We start from the raw sequence: 21,816 nt of genomic DNA, 5'->3' as shown, positions 1-21,816 counted from the left end.
AATAGTGAGATTCATTATGCCACATTTGTACATGTACGTAACATAATTTGATCAGTCTTATTCCCCAGTAGCTCCCCTTTCACCCTCCTCTTCTCCTCTGACTCCCTTCCTCTACTGGTCTGCCTTCTATTATTTTTTTAATTAGTACATTATAATTGTATGTAAAAGTGAGATTCATTGTGTTATATATGTACATGAACAGAGCATAATTGATTAGATTTCATTCCCCAGTACTTCTCTATGGCCTCCCTTTCTCTCTCCATCTTGATGCCTTTCTTCTACTAGTCTTCTTTCTGTTTTCATGAGATTCCTTCCCCCCTGCCCCCTCTCCTCCTGTCTCTCTAGCTTCCACAAATGAGAGAAAATTTAATAAACTGAACAAAAGTTTTATTTTCTATTACCAAATGCTACCAATTTAATATTAATAAAGGTGTAATCATGTACTTACAAAGCTTTTGGGGGGGGGGAGTGGGGGATGCTGGGGATCAAACCCAGAGCCTTGTATATGCAAGGCAAGTATTCCACAACTGAGCTACATTCCCAGCCACTACAAAACATTTTTAATGAATCAAGTTATTTCTCTCACAAGGACTTGAAATTTTCACTTGAGGATCAAAAACAGAGAAATATTCAACTAAACCTACTTTTGGAAGAGCAGAGACAACTACTAAATGAATCACAGCAGAAAACATCTGTATGTAAAGTACAATTTTTACTTCAGATAAGAAAATTTTAAAAATGATCTTGGGAATTTTTTTTCTCTATCACTAGAAAAAAAATTACTAATTTGAACTGGTTTACTTGAAACAGTAATTAATTAGTTAATTTTCTATGCTTTAAAACATTTTATTTGCTTATTGCATTATGATTTTCTATACTTTGACCTTTTTTTCTGGTTATCTCATAAACAGTAAGGTTGTGGATGCCATGAAATATTTATGACTTCATTTCCCTCATCTCTTTCAGTTCTTGATTTTTTGCTTAGTCCAAAGCTGGATCCCCTGCATTTACCTGAAATGTAATGGGATGGCTTGACAAAAATTTTGTTGTGTTTATCTTTTTTAGTATATATATGTGTGTGTGTGTGTACACACACACACATATATATATATCAGTATTTCTACTGAAATCATAATGCATATTTTGTGTTCTGTTTTCACCTGGCAGATAATGGAAAATAAGAAATCTATAGAGAAGCTTAAATATGTCATTTCAGTGAATACTTCTGAACTTTCAGAGGTAAAGCTGCCAACTCTTGCTAACGGATATTAATACTACATCTTATTTTTGTTGCAGACCAAAAATTTGAGGTGTGCTAAAATGTGCAAAAAATGAGAACTATATGATGTCTGGTTTGGGAAAGTATAACTTTGTTTTTTCTTTGGAATTAGTTCACTAACTGTAGTGTTTTGCATTAGCTTCAAATTGTCCTTAATGAAGCTAAGCTTCGTGAAGAGAAGGTGAAGTTGGAATGCTGTCAGCTTCAGAAAGAAAATACCATTCTTAAGAAGAAGAATGAACAGGTAAAGAAAATTTGATGTCATACATAATGTAAACTAGAGAAGTGAATATCATTATCTTTGTATCTTTCTTGGATCTGTTTCTGAGGTAAGGAATATTCATGTAGGACCTTTTCTAGATATGCAATGCTCCCCAAATTGAGTGCATATATATGGTCTCCATCTGTTTTGGATTTTTGGATTATTGCTTTTCTTATCAAATGTCAATCAGTTATTAACTTGCATAGCCTCAAAGAAACTTTTTAAACCAGAAAATTAAGTATTTTATGATCCTCTTTTGAGTAGTTACTGATTCACCGGCCAAGGGAAGATTACATGATAAGGAATCTAAATTTAGGAGACAGTCATATGTGCCCAGCCATTCCTGCTGGAGGTAAATTATTTGAATTGGCAGCAATTTTCTGGGGAATGCAATAAACAGGGTCAACTTCCTGATAGCTCTGATGTTCTTACTGCAGCTGTGAGAGTTGGGGCCACTCTGCCCTCTTCCTTAACCAAGGTCTCAACCCCCTCGATTGAGGCAGGCCACTGAGGAGTATGGCTCTCTATTTCTTTGTCTAAGTCTTGTAGTCCTGATATATCCAGTGCAGAAACCCCTCCCTAACCCATAGGAATTCATGTGTTTTGACTTTTCAGTTGCAGCAGGAAGTCAAAGACTGGAGTACATCACACGCTGAGCTCAGTGAACAAATGAAATCATTTGAGAAGTCCCAGAAAGATTTACAAGTAGCTCTTAGTCACAAAGATGATACTATTAATGTAAGTTTATACTCCAAATACATGTTTCATCTCATGAATTCTCCTGAAATCTTCTGAATTAAAATTGAGAGTCTTCCAACCTTTTGCTTCTTTTCTAGGCTTTGACTAATTGCATCACACAGTTGAATTGGTTACAATGTGAATCTGAATCTGAGGATCAAAGTAGAGATGAGTCAGATGAATTAACCAATGGAGAGGTAGCAGGTAAGATCAGTCTCAGGGAGGTTGAATCCTTTTTTGCTTTCCTGTCTTTAATTAAGTATACAGATGCTACTTTTCAGCTGGCTGAATTTCTTCTTAAGCTTCAGGGTTGTAGACACATATCACTGGATCTATAGATATGTCTGTTGCATTGGCAGAGGTGGGTTGCTGGGGTATAATGTAGCAATAGGCATGTGAAGAACATTGACTTTTTCTATCCCATTGAAAACTAGTAAGTACACTGCAGCTACAATAGTCACATCCTATACCTCTAAGTATTGAACATTGTACAGTAAGAGAAATTTATTTCTTAACTTATTCAGATGATACTTGATTTTGATACTCATCATCTCTATGGCTCTGTGGTTTTAAGGTCCACAGTCAGTCTTAAGAGTCCGGAGGTAGTTGGAACCATAAACTAAGGCTGTGAGAACAGAGGCTAGAGACTATCAGAAAGCTAGAGAGGGAGTGTAACAGTGTTTACTGATGAGGAAAATATTTCCAGATGTTTTCTCCCAAGTTGGATATTGCTTACATAGCAAGTATTTCAAACCACACCTGGTAGTAGATTCAGGGAGAAAATAGAGGATTGAATCTTTCTAAACAAAACACTTACTTGCCCAGGTGAAGATAGATCTCAGAGAGAAGAAAAGCTTTTATCTTACAAGAATAGCATAGATAACATTTTAGTTGTGCATACTAGAAATTCACCTTTTTTTTTTAAGACAGACACAGTACTTTTATTTATTTTTATGCTGAGGATCAAACTCAGTGCCTCACACATGCTAGGTGAGCACTCCACCACTGAGCCACAACCCCAGTCTGAAATTCACCTCTCTCTTTTTTTCTTTTTTAAATCTAAGCTTGCAATTCTCTTAAGTCATTAGTCTAATCAGTTTAATTATTTAATTGATTTTTTTTTCTTCTGGTGTTTGAACACAATCATTCTTTAGTTTGGGGAAGGTAGGAGAATATAGAGTTAAAAGTAAGGAAAGAAAAAGCTAAAGTCTTTTGTTTTTTAGGTGATCGGAACGAGAAGATCAAAGATCAAATTAAGCAGATGATGGATGTCTCTCGGGTATAGTTCTTTGTAAGAGTCCCATAGTGCCTGTGAATTCTTCCTGTGCCTCACTTTTAAGAATACCTCTCTTTTCTGCAATTTTTAGACACAAACTACAATATCAGTAGTTGAAGAGGATCTAAAACTTGTACAACTTAAGCTAACAGCCTCGATGTCCACAAAATATAATCTAGAAGGTGGGTTCTTCTTGAGAAGAAATTGCCATGTTGGAAAGACTTAAAATTTTATTGGAAAGATAAAGAATGGCTTCTTGCTTTCATGCTTCTTACTTTTCTTGGCACTACTCCCTCAAACAAGTTCTTAAGTCCTTGTACACATATAGAGATAAGCTGTTTTATCCTTTACAGACCAAAAAAAGAAATTAGAAAGTGACTGCAATTCACTAGGGTCTTCTGAAGTTGTACTGGAAGAGGAATGCAAAACTCTTAGGCAGAAAGTGGAGATTTTAAATGAACTCTACCAGCAAAATGAGATGGCATTACAAAAGTAAGATTTTCATTGTTATTGTTATCACCGTGTGAACTAACAGATAATTTTATCTTTTCTTAAGATTATTTACAATTTCTTCTAGTTGTAATAAGTAGAGATTTGTCTTTTTTCCTTTGTGTTTTGTTTCCTATAAGTTGCATTTTTCTTTCCATCGTCAGTCTTAAGAGTCCTGAGGTAGTTGGAACCATAAACTAAGGCTGTGAGGACATCGTAATCAATTGTCAAATTCATATGAAGGCAGGAAGTGGTAAACTGGTATTAACAGTCACTGATGTGGAGATACCTCTCAAAGATCTAGACCCTTTCTATGATCCCACTATTTATTTTAATTACCTTTCATTGTGATCAGTTATGTAATTCTAATGTTTTGAACTTGTATCTCTAACTCTGGACCTTTAAAAATACTGAGTGATTTGGAATGACATGTTTTAGTAGAATAAAAACTTCAAAAAGGAATAATATTTACTTATTGATGGTACAAGTTTTGGACTTGAATATCTCAGATGTTCACACTAAAAATTGAACTGTGGCAAGGACCTTAGGAGTTATGATTACAGAAGTACTTGTTTGTAGTATATATTTATATATTAATCTTCTCAGTGTGGAGCTAGTTATTTTTTGAAAGGTCATTTGAAGTTTTTAATCCCCAAAAATACTTGAATTCTCTAAAAATAGGTTTTTTGTGTCATATTTTATTTGTTTGCACCTGATTTTACTCTTCGGCATATATATATATATATATATATATATATATATATATATATATATATATATATAATCTTGTTAAAGCAAAGACAGACCTTCTTACAGACCTAAATATTTTTAGGTATTTTGACTTCTGTTGCCTAATTAATGTGTTAAATATTGAAACCTTTCCATTAACTTTTCTAAAATTCTTTGATCTCCAAGCGACCTTTTTAGAATCTTGAATTTTTGTTCACGCCAGTTCTAAATGCCTGGCCTGTTTCAAAGAAACATTTCTCATTTTATCACTTTTTTTTTAAAAAGAACACTTGTTTTCTCTGTCCCTACTAGTAATATGAATGACCTAAATGGCAATTAATTTTCTTTGTAATGCAGTTAAATTGTAGCACTATTTTCCTCAACTCCTCCAAAATTCATTCAGTCATCATCTGTGGTTTGTACTCTTTTTACTCATCCCCAGGTACTATGTTAGTTCATGCCTGTGTCATCTTTTCTGTTTCTAACCTAGGTGATCTGTCTTCATTCTCCGTTATTTATATTTTTATATAATTTATTTCAAATTCTTAGTAATTTTCTCTATAGCCGCTTGAGTGGACTTTCTAAAATATAAGTCTGTCCATGTCAATATGTGCCTGTGGTTTATGAAGAATTTGCTTTCTATTTGATGACCTGTTCTTTTTTCTTCCTTGTATCTTTTTAATAGTTTAAATATTTTTAATCATTTTCCTCATCCCCTGTATAAGCTTGATGTAATCATAAATTATAATGGAATTATAATTATATAATTATAATTTTATTCATCTTCTCATAATTTAAAGGCCATGGTATATATTCTGGATTTAATAAAAACCTGACATAGATTAATAGGTTTATTATTTTTTTTTATGGGCTTTAAGTAGCTCCTGAATCAGATAACTGTTGTGGCATTGTATGTTAATACTTCATATACTGTGAACTCCACAAGACATTCATTCAATTTATACACATATTTAAAGTTTCTGTAGTTCTGCATTCTACACTGTTGGTTTCTTATTTGAAATTATTTTCATTCTATCTGAACATTGTCCTTTAATGATAGATTTGATTAGTGTATCAAAGGTAGTACAAGGATAAACAGAGAATAGTATTTTATCCACTAAATATTGCTACCTTTATAATCTGTATTAGGTTGACATGAACTTCATGATTAGAGCTAAAACCAGTTTCCATTTTTGAAGGATCTTTCTTTTGGCTACTGAATTTTGACTGTTACTTAGTTTTAGCAATTTAAAAATATCCAATTAATTACCATCTGTTTTAAATTTTTTCTTTAAGGAGTCCATTATCATTGTTGTTTGGTCTTATCCCTCCCCTAGTTCCTGTAGTCATTTCTCTGTTTTTTTAACAGTTGTATTGGGAAGTGCCTAGGTGTAGTTTTCCCCACCCCACCCACATTTTCCTCTTGCAGTTATGTTGCTTGGGACCATTAAACATTTCTTGAATTTTTGAGTCTTTTTCTAAATGTTGATTTTACCTCATTCTCTCTTCTGATTATAATAATGCATATTAGAATTTGATTTCCCCTGCCTCCTACATTCTGGATTTATTTCTTCTGGATATTTTCTTCTGACCTGTCTTAAAAGTGCTAGGATTTATTTTACTTCCCAAATCTGCTGCTAAAATCATTCATTGAGTTTAGGATTTTAAAAAGTTCAGGGTTTAAAATATTATTTTAGTTGTAGATGGACATAATATTTTATTTTTATAGGATTTTTTAAGAGAGAGAGAAAGAGAGAATCTTAATATTTATTTTTTAGTTTTTGGTGGACACAACATCTTTGTATGTGGTGCTGAGGATTGAACCCGGGCTGCACGCATGCCAGGCGAGTGCGCTAACGCTTGAGCCACATCCCCAGCCCGACACAATATTTTATTTATTTTATGTGGTGTTGAGGACTGATCCCAGTGCCCCGCACGTGCTTCACCACTGAGCCACAACCCCAGTCCTATTTCAGTACTACAGCTCAAACCCAGGACCTTGAGCCATGTGCTCTACTATTGAGCCACCTCCCCAGACTCCTTGCTCTTTCTCATAAGGGACTAGTGTCTTACTGCTTTCCAAGCTATCTTTAATCTCATCATTCTGCCTCTGCCTCCTGAGTATCTTCGACTATAGGTAGGTCACCACACCCAACTATTTCTTGGTTTTATAGTTTCTAATCCTTTGACAAAATTCATAATCTTTTTTTTCCCTCTTTTGTGGTGCTGGGGTTTGAACTCAGAGTCTTGTGCATGCAAGGCAGCACTCTACCAACTAAACTATATTCCCAGCCCTGAAATTCATAATCTTGACTTTACTTTTTTGACTATATAAAGCACAGTGATTTTAAAACATGTGCGGATAACCCCATTAGGTGGTTTCCTTTTCTGTGGGATTTTTTCTCACAGAATTTTGTCTTATGGAGTGCCTGGTCAGTTTTGATTGGCTAACATTGTTGTGATAATTATAGATGAAATTTGATTATAGATGAAATTTGAGGACTAAGATGAAGTTATCTTCTTATAGAAAAGTGTTGAGATTACTTGAGTAAGATTGTCACTTTAAACTTAGCAATTAAGATAATTCAAAAATGACTTGTCTTTTCAATGTTTCAGTATTGTTCCTTTTGGATTTTTTGCCTGTTCATCACTTAAGTGTGCAGTACTTTCTAATCTAAACTCAAAGGCTAGGGCTTTTATTAAGGGTCCCTTTATTTGTAGCCCCAAACACTTATTTTTTCCTCTAAGCCCAGGAATTTGATGAAGGCTTAGTTCAGACTCATTATATCTTTGTGTTATCTTCAATATGTGGGTAAACCTAGGAGAAAAGTACCATAAAGTGCCAGCCTTACTTGTAATTCTGAGATTCCTTTTTCTAATGGATCTTGGCCACATACATATATCTTCACTGCCTTTTTAGCTTGGATCCTTTCAAACACAATTTTATATTCTTATAAAGATGTTTTAAATGTTCTTAGTGCTCTCAGACTAACTCTTTGATAATTGGAAACAAAATTCTCTCTGTCCTTCAAGATTCAGTTTTCTCCATATTCCTTCTTAAGCCAGTGGGGAAAATTATTATATTCCTTTAGGCGTCATTTATACCTGAAACAGTGAGCTCTTTTATTCTTTAGCATCTTACAAGGTAACTAGTATATTATAGCCACTCATAAAATACTTGCTGAAGAATTAAATGAGAAGCTATATAAGAATATATAATCCCCTTTTTCTATTTGGTATCAATAATCCTTTTTTACTATAATTCTTCTGATTTATGGAAAATTAAGTTTCAAGTTAATTATCTTTTGAACTGGAACTATAGCTAAAGTAGTACAAGGATAGCAGAAAATAGTATTTTTTAAATCATTAAATGTGGCTACCTTTGTCTCAGTAGATGAACATCTTGAGTTTCATGATCAGAGTTAAATCTTGTCAGTAGATAATACTCTGATCGTGGGTCAGTTTGGCTTCTTTTTCTGGTTGACAGACATTATCAAAACTCAGATTTGTCTTTTTGCTTAATTGCAATTCTTTTGAAATAGATATCTAAAGTGTGAAAAATGTTCTGTGGTTAATTGCATAGCTAAAAGACATATTCTAGAAGATTTTTTTCTTTGACTGATTATATCTTTATTATGGTACCAGTCTTGGATTGAGAAAAGAGTTCCTCCATGACAAAGATATACTTAGTGTCCTACCCAAGGCAGAAACGAGAAAAGAATTATCCCCTGCTTTATCCTAATATGTTTAATGATGTTAGGTTGATCAGTCCTGATCTTCCACATTGAAGTAAAGTGAGTTTTTATTATCTTACACACAGGATACTTGCCCTTGGGGCACATGTTGTTTTCACATTTATTTATTTACTGGTAAGTAGAGAATTAAGAGGAGAAGTTAGAAAATGTAAGTGATTTGCCAGAGTTTGATTTACAAAATTGCAGGTTTGAATTCCTATTTTATGTGCTTAAGCATTTTATAGAATTGTGGGAAGTGATATTCACAGAGAGAAACTTTTGATTTGATAACTGGCTTTATTTTAGGAAACTAATCCAAGAAGAATATGAGAGACTAGAAAAAGAGCAGTGGCTGTCAGCTGCAGATGAAAAGGTGGTTTCCACTGTACAGGAAGTTAAAAATTACAAGTGAGTTCAGTTTCTAAAGGAGGGTGTCAATGTCTAATGAACTAGTGTTAGCTTTCTTTTTTAATCTTTTTTTACATTATGTAGATAGAAGAAAATAGCATGGAAGTATAAATAATGAGAGGATATGAATACATTCAATTCACACAGGAGAAAAAATAAATTTCAACTTTACAAATGAAAAATGTTAACAAAAATTTACTTATACCCAATGGGCAAGACCATAGGGAACTTGGTCAATGCAAACAGTTCTGAGGGTTTTGTATGTTGTAGTAATTCTTTAAGAAATCAGTTTGCTGTGTGATGTATCAAGACCCACAAAAGTGTGGCATTTGATAGACCTTGGAAATCTTCTATGGATATAATTTGAAAAAAAGAAAAAAGTTTTAAGGAGGAAGATATTTCTAGCAGAATTACTTGAGAACACACTGATAAACAGTTAAGGAAATTATAATTTATCATTCAGAATCTCTAGCAATTAAATGATAAAGAAGTTATTAGTATTAGGTTTTTATTTTATTTATTTATTTATTTTTGGTGCTTTACTACTAAGCTAAATCCTTGGACCTTTTTTTTACTTTGAGACAGGGTCTCAGTTGCATAGGTTCCCACTTAATTGCTGAGACTGACCTCGAACTTGTGATCCTCCTGCCTCAGCTTCCCAATCATTGGGATTACTGGCATGTGGCATTGCACCTGGCCTGTAGTATTAGTTTTGATCACACTGGATTCATATAACTATAGAAATGTTTTTCTTATGTATGATAAAGTCTTTAAAAGTATAGCTGATGGAATAAAGGGAAAATGGTCAGAATGTTTCAGATGTTATTCAATTGTTGTAATTCTTAGGCGGAGAATTGAAGAGATGGAAGAAGAATTACAGAAAACCGAGCGCTCATTTAAAAACCAGGTAGTAATTAATACTGTCCTGTAGTTGCAGAATTCTTTGATATCTAATACAGACAATTATAGGCTATTATAATGAGTCCCTAAAAACATATTTTTTTAATGTGTTGTCCTTTTCAGATTGCTATGAGTGAGAAGAAAGCTCATGATAACTGGGTAAGATTTTTTTCCCCCTTTTCTTTATTTTGTGCATAGCCTACCGCAACTGAATTTGAATATTTTCTCTTTAATAGCTCAAAGCTCGGTCTGCCGAAAGAGCTCTAGCTGCAGAGAAAATGGAAGCTGCTAATTTGAGACAGAAGTATGTGATTTTGGTATCTTACTATATGTTTTATAGTGTTTTAAGGTTATGCTAGATATTATCTATGAAGGAATAGATTGCTGTTTCATAATTCAGCCCATTCTTTCTCAATATTCAAGACTATTGGAAATGGCCCAAAAGATGGCACTGCGGCAATATGAACCCGTGATTGTAAAACCTATGCCGGGAAGACCAAATTTACAAAATCCTCCTCGGAGAGGTAGGGGACACTTTGTAAAAGGAGCTATTTTATTTCTTGGTGCAGAATGTATGTAAATTACTTTTTATTTCTGTGTGTAATGGTTATGAAATAATCTGAATGATTTGCTAAAGCGGGAGGTGAGGGTTGGTGTCAGGGAGAAGGCTGCCTTAAAGTAGTAACATGGCATTGTTGTCTTTAGGCCCACTGAGCCATAATGGCTCTTTTGGTCCATCCCCCATGAGTGGTGGAGAATGTTCCCCTCCACTGATAACAGAGCCAGCTGGGAGACCTCCTTCTGCTACTCTTAATCGAAAGGATACGCCTAGAAACGGATTTGGTGAGCATTCACATGTTGCTTTATAGTAAACTGCTTCAAGGTTTTGTTTTTTTTCCCCTTTTGAATATTCTAATGAAAACATAGAATTTGGGCCTGAACAATATATAGAAGATAATTTTGTACTTTATCTTAGTGAATGTTTTCTGTAAAATCTGTTCTAGAATAGAAAACATTTTTTTTTTCCTGGAGGTCCCTGTATTGTTTTTTTCTTTTAAATTTTACACTGTGAAGTGTAAACCTTTATCTTTAAATTAAATCTCTATGGTGTTCCTTTCCCAGATATTATAAAAGTAGTCTTAAACTTTATGTAGCATACATATTTCCAACATGAAATACTGAGTCTTATTTCCAATTCTAAACAGGACTGTAGTCTTGGTAAGATTGGAAGGCAGGTTATACAGACTAAAGAAAAGCCAGCCTATACATACTTCAAGTCTATAGCTTAAAGTTTAGGACCAGTACTTATTAATCTGCTGTTCTATCAACCCAAGGCAGTTCTTTATTTTACTTAAGTCTCTTCATAAATTGTGATTTACGTATTGGGCAACCCATTTTTTAAAAAAAAAAATATTTTTAATTGTAGATGGACATGATATCTTTATTTATTTTTTAAATGTGTGCTGAGAATCAAACCCAGTGCCTCACACATGCTAGGCAAACACTCTACAACTGAGCTATGACCCCAACCCCTGGGAAACCCATGTTTCATGTTGCTTTCTAGTTATTGTTGAACCCTGACCTGTCCACCAGTGGTTTATTTCTTCTGAAAAATACATACAAGGGCTCTGATCTTTCTTTCCCAAGGGTCAATGGATGGACCTTTACCTCGTACTGGTCTTCTGAGGCATCTGGGAAACCCGTTGCCTCTGGTAAAGGGACCAAGTAATTTCAAAGAATCTGTAATTGTGGATGGAGGATTTTTATTCTTTTCATGTTAGAATAAGTCTGAATCCATTCTTTGATCTCTAACAGACCCAGGATGTGGTCCAGCTCACGTGAACAACAGCTCCAGAAGTTCTTCTCCAGCTAAGGTGACAAATGAGGGCAAGGTAAGTTCTGTAGTTACTGTGAATCATGTGGTCATGCAGGAACATGTAGCTTTCCTACAGTACTTGCTCTTTGCTTTATCCTTCTTTGTGTTCTATTTGTACTATCCCATTTGTTTTTTTAAAAAAGCAAACTGTTCCCCAAGAACCTGAGACCCCCTCAGTCTCCACCATTACTTCTTTGACTGAGCATCCAGTTGGAGTAAGTACTTAGAGGTTGAGAACTGAATTGGGTTTTATTCTGTGCATTTCTGGGAAGGATATTCAGAGCATGACACTGATCTTGTTTGCTTTAAACTGCATGCAATATTGAGCTTACTTTTCTCCTTCACTTGGGAATGTTGCTTAACTGTGTACAACTATAATGAACTACAGAATGTGAAAAGTTATCACTCTAACTTTATATGGTGTTTTGTGTTGAATGTTCTAAGGCAAAGTAAATTCATTATAAATTACATAATTCATCATTTTTATTTTTGTTTGGAAGAATGTTATTTAAGAATTCCTCCATTTGTGCAAACCCTATTTTGAGTGATTTGAATTAGACTGGTATCAGATTTTCTGAAAGTGAAATACTGTTTCAGTGAAACAATGATAATCTGAAATGACCTCTTGAGCCAGTCCCAAGAAATGGTCTCATTTGTTCACATAAGTGTATTCTCTTGTAACTGTGTTGCTATTATATCTGGTAGGTCTTCTGCAGCTCTATAATAAAATAAATTTTTAATTGTTTAGTTTCAAACCCACTACTCATAGGAAATGATAAATCAATATCTCAAATGGTGTACAGTAAATGAAAGTAAATATTAAAGCCTTGTCTTCCTAATTTGTGTATATAGCACTGTGATGGAAAATACTTCTCAAGTTCCAGTGTATATATATTCCAGGAATATACATCTCTGGAGAAATCTAAGGGCAGCTTAGATTAGACCCCAAACCCCTTTGTAGTAGAAGATTTAAAAGAGAGCAAAGACCCATTGTTAGAGAGGAGTAGAGGTGGGAAAAGCATGGCTTGGAGTCAAACCTGGGATTGAGTTCCTTTAATATGCAGTGTGGCCTTCAACAAATTATGATATTCCATTTGCTTTTGTTCCCTCTTATTTAAAACAAGACAGTCTACTTTAAAGATCTCAGAGGTTGAATAATATATGAAAGACTTACTGAAGATACTCTGAATAGTAGCTATTATTACATGGGTAGAGAATGGATTTTTCATTTTATTCTGTTCATTCTTAATATGGAAATAATGAGCTATTGTGATGAAAGGGAAGTGATGGGGAGGGGGGGACTCCCTTTGAAATAGATTGTAGTGAACACAGCATGACATACTGGTCAGAAATCACCTCTGTTAATAACCTCTGCCAGTTCTCTTGCCTTTCCCTTTCCTGTGCAGATATAATCAGTAACAAACTGCTCCCTCTTGTGGCATCCTTCCAACTTCTGTAAGCTGTCAGGGGGAATACACAGGAGGGGTGGGTAGAGTTTTGTTGCACTGATGGTGTTCTCTGGACAGGTGCCTGTTTTGGGTTTTAGCTTTTATCGGTGTTGGTACTTTGTCTTAATATATAGGAATTTTAAAACTTTTAACTGCTTTCAAATCTTAAATTGCAGGTTCATATGGCTATGAAAGGGCCCCCTCCTTTCTCAGGGGTACCCTTCATGGGCCCCCCAATGGGCCCCCCGATGGGACGGCCTCCACCACCTCCCATTTGGTATGGACCGCCACTTCAGCTCGTTGGGCCTTTTGGGCCTCGGCCAATTCCTCCACCATTTGGTATGATAATCTGAACAGTAGTGATTGACTTGTAAATCACATTCATCTTTCATTTCTATTGCTTGCTAAAACGGTTGCTATCTCAGGTCTTAACAATGAAAGGATAAAGCTGAGTACATTTTAACTTTTCCTCCAGTTTTCTGGGACATATGGGACACTACATAATCTTATACTGAGATAGGCAATAGCTATCTCTCATAGACAAGGATAAGGGGCTATATACAGAAAAGCCAGAAATATTACTTCTGCAGATGTTTGTTGAAAATCTGTAGATATGCACTGCAATAGATGGAAAGGTGGATGAGACACATGTCATAACTTAAAATTTTGTCACAGATATGAAAATCCTATAACATAAAGTTTGTAATCACCCATAATGGAAGCATAAGCAGTAGGTTATAGAATATAGAAAAGGAAAAGTCAAACCCTCCTTACCTTGAGAAAAGTCAGAGGGAAGTGTTAAAGAGGAGGATTTAACAGTGACCTAATAAATGTTGCTGATTTAATTAGGTGGCTGTGGAAGGCCTTTTCCAGGAGGGCATGCACCTTGATTCTGATGGCATGTGTAAAGTCCATGCTGAAATACTTCATGAATTTTTAATGGATACAGTAATAAATAGTGGGATTTCCTTTTATCAAAATTTCTTTGATGTAGTAAAGTTCTTATTTCATAATCTATCATCTTGTCATGGTAATATAGTACTTACAAATATAAATGGAGCTCTTGTGAGATAGAAATAATTCTGCAATTATATAGTAGGGAAAGAAAAAAGACAAGCCTGGAGCTAGGTAGAGCCATGTTTAAATCCTTAATATGTTGCTTCATGGCTGGTTGGTCAAAGGCTATAACCTAAACTTGTTCCATCTCAGTTTGCCTCATCTAGCAAGTCAGGATGTTCACCAGTTGATGTTCTAGGCTTGGGAGACATTAAAGACTATATTAACATACTTGAAATCACCCTAGTTCAGAAATTTCTGGGTATTTACATAACTTCCTTTTTATTTTCCAGGTCCTGGTATGCGTCCACCAATAGGCTTCAGACAATATGCACCAGGTGTTCCACCTGGAAAACAGGATTTGCCTTTTGACCCTCTTGATTTTTTTCCAGGACCCGCACCAGCACCATTTAGACCTTTAGGCTCATTTGGCCCAAGAGAGTACTTCATTCCTGGTGCCCCATTACCACCTCCAACTCATGGTCCCCAAGACTATGGGCCATCACCTGCTGCAAAAGACTTAATGGCTTCAGGCTTTAAAGATGAACCTCCACCTACACCTAATTCTCAGAGTAGTGAGGGCCGTTCACAGGAGTTAAAACAGGGCCCATAAAATTAACCTCTGACACTTAGTCAGAAAATGGACTATGAACTATTCATCAAGTTAAAGGATTATTGGCTTCAAAATATAAAAGTTTATTTTAAATGGTTTATGTTTTTAGAATGAAGCTGCCTTGGCGCAGTATACATTTTGAGCCAAAATATTTTCCCCCTAAATATCCCCCACTTAAGCTAGAGTATCCTTCCAAGTTTAAAATGTGCAATAAGGAATACCTTTGTTTTAGTTAATGTAGCATATACAATTGCTAAATGATTTAGAATGTCATAATTATGGACATTTCCTGTGGAAATGCTTTAAGAACATGTATTTCCATTATCCTATGTTTAGTGTATTCCAGTTGATAACAGAGAAATGGTGTTTTATAAGCTTGATTTTTTTTCTCTTTCAATATCTGGTCAAAGAGACTATTACACTAAAAATGTTTACTCAAAGATCATACACTTCATTCTCCTTCTTGCTGAAGTTCTTTGTTGTAATAGTTCATAAAAAATTGTTTATTAATATTTCCCAAGTGTCTGTTGATTCATTGGATCGTCATGAGACTTTGTGCCATTGGGGAAGCATGTAAACTCACTCTCAGAACTGAAGATGGTGACTTGACAGCATATTCCCTGTTGCTCACTGTTAAGGAGGCTGGACCTTGGTCAACTGTGGACTTCTACACAGGATTTCTTTTACTTGTGAGAAGTCTTGTGGCTCTATTTTTGTAGCACATTCATGTACTTTTTTCTAACCACTGTCCATGTGAGAATGGTTTTCTGAGAATGAGTTTACATTAGTAGCAAGAGTTGTTTGACCTGAAGTTCTACTGCTTTTGCCATTATTGCATTATAACAGTAAAATATAAGGTGGTATGTTGTGTCTATATGAAATAAGGAAATTTCTTTTTAAAATGTACACAACACACTCTTCTCTTTCCCATACCTTGCCACTGATTTTCAAGGAATATGATAAAAAAATTAGAAAAGTATAATCCTCTAAGAATGAATGAAACTCTAAGGCTTATAATGTCTTTAATCAGCAACTATGGGCTGAATTAAATTCTTGTTTTTGATAGATACTCAAATATATATTATTTAAAAATCAATTAAAGCAAGTCCTGAATCTGTAACTACTGTCTTTAAAACAATGTTTCTAAGAACTAGCTCTCCAGAACTGTAATTTTAATTACGGCAATTTTAACAGTACATTTTAAGAGGTTTAAGATTTAAATAAAATTATAAAAGCCTGGTACTTTTGTTTACTGCTAGACCATATTCTTCCATTCTTTTAAATTCTAGAAAGTAATAGGATTGTTGAAACCTAGAACATAACATATCATTGTTCTTTTTATGTCCCCTAAGTATTCTCAAAATAGGGGCAAAAGCTTCAGTGTGAAACAAAATCTCTGTGAAACAAAATCTCTAAACTACTGAAGATAACTCAGAATCAAAAAGAATTTGAGTCCTTTAGGAAGAATTCAATCTACATAACCTCCATTTAATATTAGAAGCAGCAGCTGTAAGAGGAAAACCATATAATAGCTTATGCCATTTTTAACCATGTAAAATAAAATTTAAGTCACAAACACATTTTGAATGTATCTTTCAACCTCTACAGGACACAAGGCAATGCTGAAGTTACTATAACTTCTAATTTTAAAATAGCATTTAAATAAAGGTGATGTCAGCTAGGAAGATAGATTTTCAAGGAAAGGCAGATTTATTATTTTATTCAAAGCAACAGTAGTTTTCCCTCTAAAGCCTTTTTTGTATTTATTCTATTAGTAAGTTATAATGCGTTCTACGTAGTTTATCTGAGCAGTTCTGAACCCACCCATAGTTGCCTCTCCTTACATCCATCTGATTGTACCACTTCTGTAGCAAAGCCCAAGGTAGCTGCCCATATACAGGTTGTGTAGAGAATACTGTCCCTTGATTCAATTATACTTTTGTATCTCAAAAGTTTTAGAAGTCCTCTCCAGCAAATTGTGTTTGAGTTTAGTTACTAAAATCATTTCATTTGTGAAGCAGTAGTGTTTCAACCTGAAAGTATTACTGCTATAGTTGTAATTATTGTCCAGTGACTCATCCCCTCCCACACTAGAAAGTAAATTTAAACAACTAATTTGTGAGATACAGATTGCTTTGTGTTAATTGCTTCAAGATAAAATCACCTTTTTTGCGGGGGGGAGGTTTGGTCATTCAGGTCTGAATTAAAGCTAAGCTGATGACAATGTTCAATTTAAGTTTGTTTAATGCTGATGAAAGACATTCATACAAAGCATCCTCTTTTTTTTCATATAACCCCATTCTTTGGTGGCAGCTGGGGTTGTGGCTCGGTGGTAGAGTACTTGCCTAGCACAGGCAAAGCCTTGGGTTTAATCCTCAGCACCACATAAATGAATAGAGGTTAAAAAAAAGCATTCTTATGTGAAGGATGCTAAATGTTTCTTCATATAAATTATCACTTTGAGGGACTGGGGTTGCATGTGAGGCACTGGGTTTGATCCTCAGCACCACATATAAATATAAAGGTACTGTGTCCATCGACAACCAAAAAAAAAGTTTTTTTTAAAAATTATCACTTTGATATACATGTTTTATAGTATGAGAAGACAGAACAATGTATCAGTTTTGCTACATTTTAATAGTAGATTTTAAGGGAGCAACATCAAACATCAGTAACATCAAACAAAAAGGTACTGAGTACTCCACAGGGTACAGAGTGCTGCCAAGCACCTTGGAAAGTTTACATGACATGGAGAAGATGAGGCCCTTCTCTTGAGAAGTTTACAGTCTGGAAATTTTGACTACTCAGAGTTTCAGTTGAGTGAACATTTTATTAAGGCAAATTCTTCATTTCCTAGAACTACTGTAGACTGAACTATTTTTGCACTTGTGAATTAACCCAATCCAGATGAAAGAAAAGACTAAATTTGGTTGATAATTCTTTCAGGCTCATATAGTTTTATTAACATTCATCTAGTAAACAAAACTGACCTAACAGACAACTGAAAAATTAAAGACTAGATCTCTTGAAGTGCAAGGGCTAAAATAACTGTTATTCGTTTTAAAAAGCAAACAGATGGTATGATTAGGGTTTACACTAGTTTAAAAATAGGCCAAATATTGCATTCCCTTCATGCATTGTTCATTTAAAATAGTGAACATTAAAATACGTGGGTTCTACATGTAACCCACAAAAAAGCTCCTCACAAATCTTTATGTTCTGTGTATCAAATATCCACCTATGAAAGTTTTATTTGTCTCATCATTAAGTTAAAAGTAATGTAAATAGTGAAATTATAATAGGCTAATGACCTGCATATTTTCATATGAATGTCAATATATCTAAATAGGAAATAAATGGCAGTTGTATCTACCTATATTAAAAAAATAGAATATCTTTCCAGATTTTGCATACTCATCACTTTATAAAGACAAGGTATGCAGGTTTTAAGGTTTCACAATCAGTTGTCAGAAAAACAGCAGTTGTTCCTGCAGTATCTCATTAGCATCTGACTCAATTATTTTTAGATGACATGATTTAGAAGACGTAAATCCACCCAAAAATTTGTAATTATTCTGAGATGGTTTTAATATTAACCCTAGAATCATTAATGTTAACCGTAGACAATAGCAATGTGATGTAGAACAACTAATCAACATGACTAAAAATATGCTCACTTTCAGAAAAACAATCTGGTCATCTGGAAAAAAATCACAGCTACAACCTGGGGAACACTCCCATATAAGATATTGATCTGGTCAAGGCACACTATTTCTAAGTAGAACTATCAGATGAGGGTGAATTTAGGCCAGCTCTAAGGAACAGCCTATAAGACAGACCATAACTGATCCAATTTCCTTTCAAAGCAATCTGGTACTATCCTACCCACTTCAATTCAAAAGTTTAAAGTTAATTCAAATCAAAAGACCATATTGGAGCAAATGTGTAAACTCTAGCACATTCTTATTGCTGTATTAAGTTTGAAGATGAGCATACCTACCACAGCAGTATTGTTCCAGGAAGCAAGGTAGGAACAGTGGTAAATTAGGAAACACACTATTAATTGCACAATTAATAGAAAAGTAAAAAAAAAAGTTTCAAAATCTACAATAAACCTGTATCCAAAGGAGTCATAACAATGAGGTGCTGGACTTTAGTTCTGTGGTACAGCTTTGCAATGGACTCACTGGTCTATAGGTACGGCTCACTTCCTGCCTCCTGAAGGATGAATATGCTACACAGAGCTATGATGGTTTCTACTGAGTGGTAAAATTCACAGAAATTCCATATTACTCATGTCAGAATCATTCCTTGTTCAAAGTTTTATGTAGATGAAGATAAAGTGGTTTCTTGGTCAATAACTGCAATTTCTTTCTTTTAAAGTCAGTGGGTTTCTTGTACCTGTAACCACAATAGAAAGATCATTGTTTAAAATACTTTGATGATTGATCTACTCCAATGTTATATTCTAGATGAGAGGGACTAAGAAGAAACATGAACTAGTAACCATTAGACCAGTATGAATCCTATTATGTATATCACTTACAGTTCTATTACAATTGGCCCAGGATTAATCTCATCCATCTTCATGAAAGCAAAACACTTGGTGCTGGTAAACCTTTTTTTAGGCTTGCAGTGTTTGAATTCAAAGAAGATAGCTGCACCTAAGGAATTAAAACAAACCACATAAGCCAGAGACCACACATTTCTTATGTGTCACCAGAAGCCTGTGATTTTACAAAGTAACATGTGTCAAACAGTCTGATGAGACAACTGTTGATAACTCACTGTGGCTGTCACTCCAAGCTCTTCTACCATGCCTGAGTGACATTTCTCCATATCATTTAATTCTACAAAGTACAACAAAATTGTATAGCAAGAATGTAAGTTATGTACACAGGTAGAATCATAAACTACCAAAGAATATAAAATATTAAATACCACAAGAAAAACAGAAGTTACTTAAGTATCAGCAGTACCTATAGAAATGGTTTCAATAAGCACCTATATTAGATAGAATAGAAATTTAAAAGAGTTCCTTTTAAAAAAAAAATTCTAGCTTATATCATTTCTCTCCCTCCTGAAACCACCATGCCCAGATTGTCCTTTCCATATTCTTACAAACTAACTGCCAGTTATAGTATCTTTTTACCCAATGCATCTTATTGAAAGAAAAAATAATAATTCTTTAACTTAGTAATCATTAGGTTCCTAAAAAGACTTAAGGTAATTATTAGGGAACCTTCTTCCTTAAGTCTGTATTATGAGAAAAACTTCCCTATCAAATAATATTTAACCACATTATTACACAACTAGATAATGCAACTGCTAATTCTCATATTTAAAAAAAAATGATTTGACTTTTTTTTTAAACAGAGTGAGAGAGGAGAGAGAGAGAGAGAGAGAATTTTTAATATTTATTTTTAGTTCTCGGCGGACACAACATCCTTGTTGGTATGTGGTGCTGAGGATCGAACCCGGGCCGCACGCATGCGAGGCGAGCGCACTACCGCTGAGCCATATCCCCAGCCCTGATTTGACTTTCTTTAAGTCAATATTCATAACTATGTGACGTAAGATCTTGTGTTAAGTACACTATGAACACAAACCCAGGTAAGTACTGTGTCATTAAGAAGTCAGTAACTGATAATTACAAACCTTTGGTTAATTTTTCAATATGCTTCTGGAGCTCAATGTCCACATTAAAATTAACATATGTATCTTCTTTTCTTGAAGCCACAGGAGTTAAATCTATGCCATTCAGATCTGGAGAAACAAATAAGTTTCTGCTTATGAGCATTCACATATACAGATAGAAAATCTAGAAACTGCAAAGGTTACACTTCCTAAAGAGGCATAGAAAGAGCTGAGAGGAGATTCTCAGGCTAAGAGATTCCTATTTGGTGTGAGCAAGTATGTGAGAGTTATTGAAGTTCATGGGGTATGTGGAGAGAATTGAATATAGACTGAATAGGAGACCTCATGAAGGGGACAAGGAAGCCTTTACATGGCCAAGTGGACAAAACTTGATCTTCATAGTGAAGTGGTAAAAAGAACAAACATGTTTTCCTTAGGGAATAGCCCACTATATTTTTCTATGCAAAAAAAAATATGGAGTATATAATTTGCCACAATGGAGCTCTGCCACCAATTTCTAACTTTGATCAAGTATATGACTTATTTAGAAAAGCCTTTAAACCTAACCTTATCATAATTTCCCTGTTAAGAACAAAAAATGGATGAGAACAGCCAACAAAAACCCTTTTGTTAATGAATAATTTTTCATATATATTATCTAAATTCTGGTTATACTGTTTACAACATACCCTGAATTTACAACAACCAGATGGTACGTTATATATAGTTTTAATTTTCCGGGTTTTAAAATCAAATTCAACAAGGACTTTTTTTAATAACTCCTCAGTGTTTATGTGTTATTCATTTATGTGTCTCAAAAAGCTCAAAAACAATTTAGTATATTTAATAATTAAAAATATTTACATAAAAATATTTCAGTTTAACATGCAAAGGTAATTTAACATTTACAACATCATTGAATATTTTTGTGTATTAAGTATACTTTCTGAATGAGTATGCAGTTTTACAAATGGCCTATCAAACAATGTAAATATTTTCCAGTACACTATATATTTGATAACTGGTAACATCGTACCAGTATTATTGCTGTGGATTATGTTCTTTAAATAAATGTTTTTCTTTGTGGTCATATTTTTCTTTTAATTAGCACTAATGAACCCATGGATCTGACTTTATTTCTGCAATTGATAAAAGTTCCTCCATTTAACTTCAGCACCGATCTGTTCCTTTGGTGCAAAACTACAGGTTAAAATAAGCCCTTTGTACTAACTATAGTTATTTCTGTAAAATGGTATAATTTATTCCTTAATCACATCATCATCCCACGGGATTGCATTCAGGGCATGGATGTTATGGACGCACCCTACTTCCCTGTCCCCTGATTTTCATCTGCCTCTGTAGGACTCACCT

At 34.4% G+C, this 21,816-nt stretch overlaps 1 protein-coding gene across 6 annotated transcripts in view; it reads left to right on the top strand.

The window, feature by feature from the left end:
* LOC308658981 (transport and Golgi organization protein 1 homolog) overlaps positions 1-15,122 on the top strand; it is a 50,578-nt gene extending 35,456 nt beyond the window's left edge. For 3 of the 6 annotated variants that reach the window (XM_081311934.1, XM_081311939.1, XM_081311938.1), the window contains 17 exons: positions 1,168-1,239; positions 1,419-1,523; positions 2,157-2,279; positions 2,378-2,483; positions 3,503-3,558; positions 3,647-3,737; positions 3,909-4,047; positions 8,814-8,915; positions 9,762-9,822; positions 9,939-9,974; positions 10,052-10,119; positions 10,239-10,339; positions 10,521-10,658; positions 11,631-11,707; positions 11,835-11,906; positions 13,316-13,478; positions 14,489-15,120. In XM_081311934.1, coding sequence (XP_081168060.1) covers positions 1,168-1,239; positions 1,419-1,523; positions 2,157-2,279; positions 2,378-2,483; positions 3,503-3,558; positions 3,647-3,737; positions 3,909-4,047; positions 8,814-8,915; positions 9,762-9,822; positions 9,939-9,974; positions 10,052-10,119; positions 10,239-10,339; positions 10,521-10,658; positions 11,631-11,707; positions 11,835-11,906; positions 13,316-13,478; positions 14,489-14,808 — 1,830 coding nt within the window. In that variant the 3' untranslated portion in view covers positions 14,809-15,120. Of the gene's footprint in view, positions 1-1,167; positions 1,240-1,418; positions 1,524-2,156; positions 2,280-2,377; positions 2,484-3,502; positions 3,559-3,646; positions 3,738-3,908; positions 4,048-8,813; positions 8,916-9,761; positions 9,823-9,938; positions 9,975-10,051; positions 10,120-10,238; positions 10,340-10,520; positions 10,659-11,630; positions 11,708-11,834; positions 11,907-13,315; positions 13,479-14,488 lie in introns of all 6 variants that reach the window. The other 3 variants (XM_081311936.1, XM_081311935.1, XM_081311937.1) reach the window with 3 other exon arrangements.
* Positions 15,123-21,816: the final 6,694 nt, after the last annotated feature.

The sequence above is a fragment of the Spermophilus citellus genome, assembly GCF_964194105.1.
Source record: "Spermophilus citellus genome assembly, chromosome: 10".
NCBI lineage: Eukaryota > Metazoa > Chordata > Mammalia > Rodentia > Sciuridae > Spermophilus > Spermophilus citellus.
This window is presented reverse-complemented; position numbering and strand designations above follow the sequence as displayed.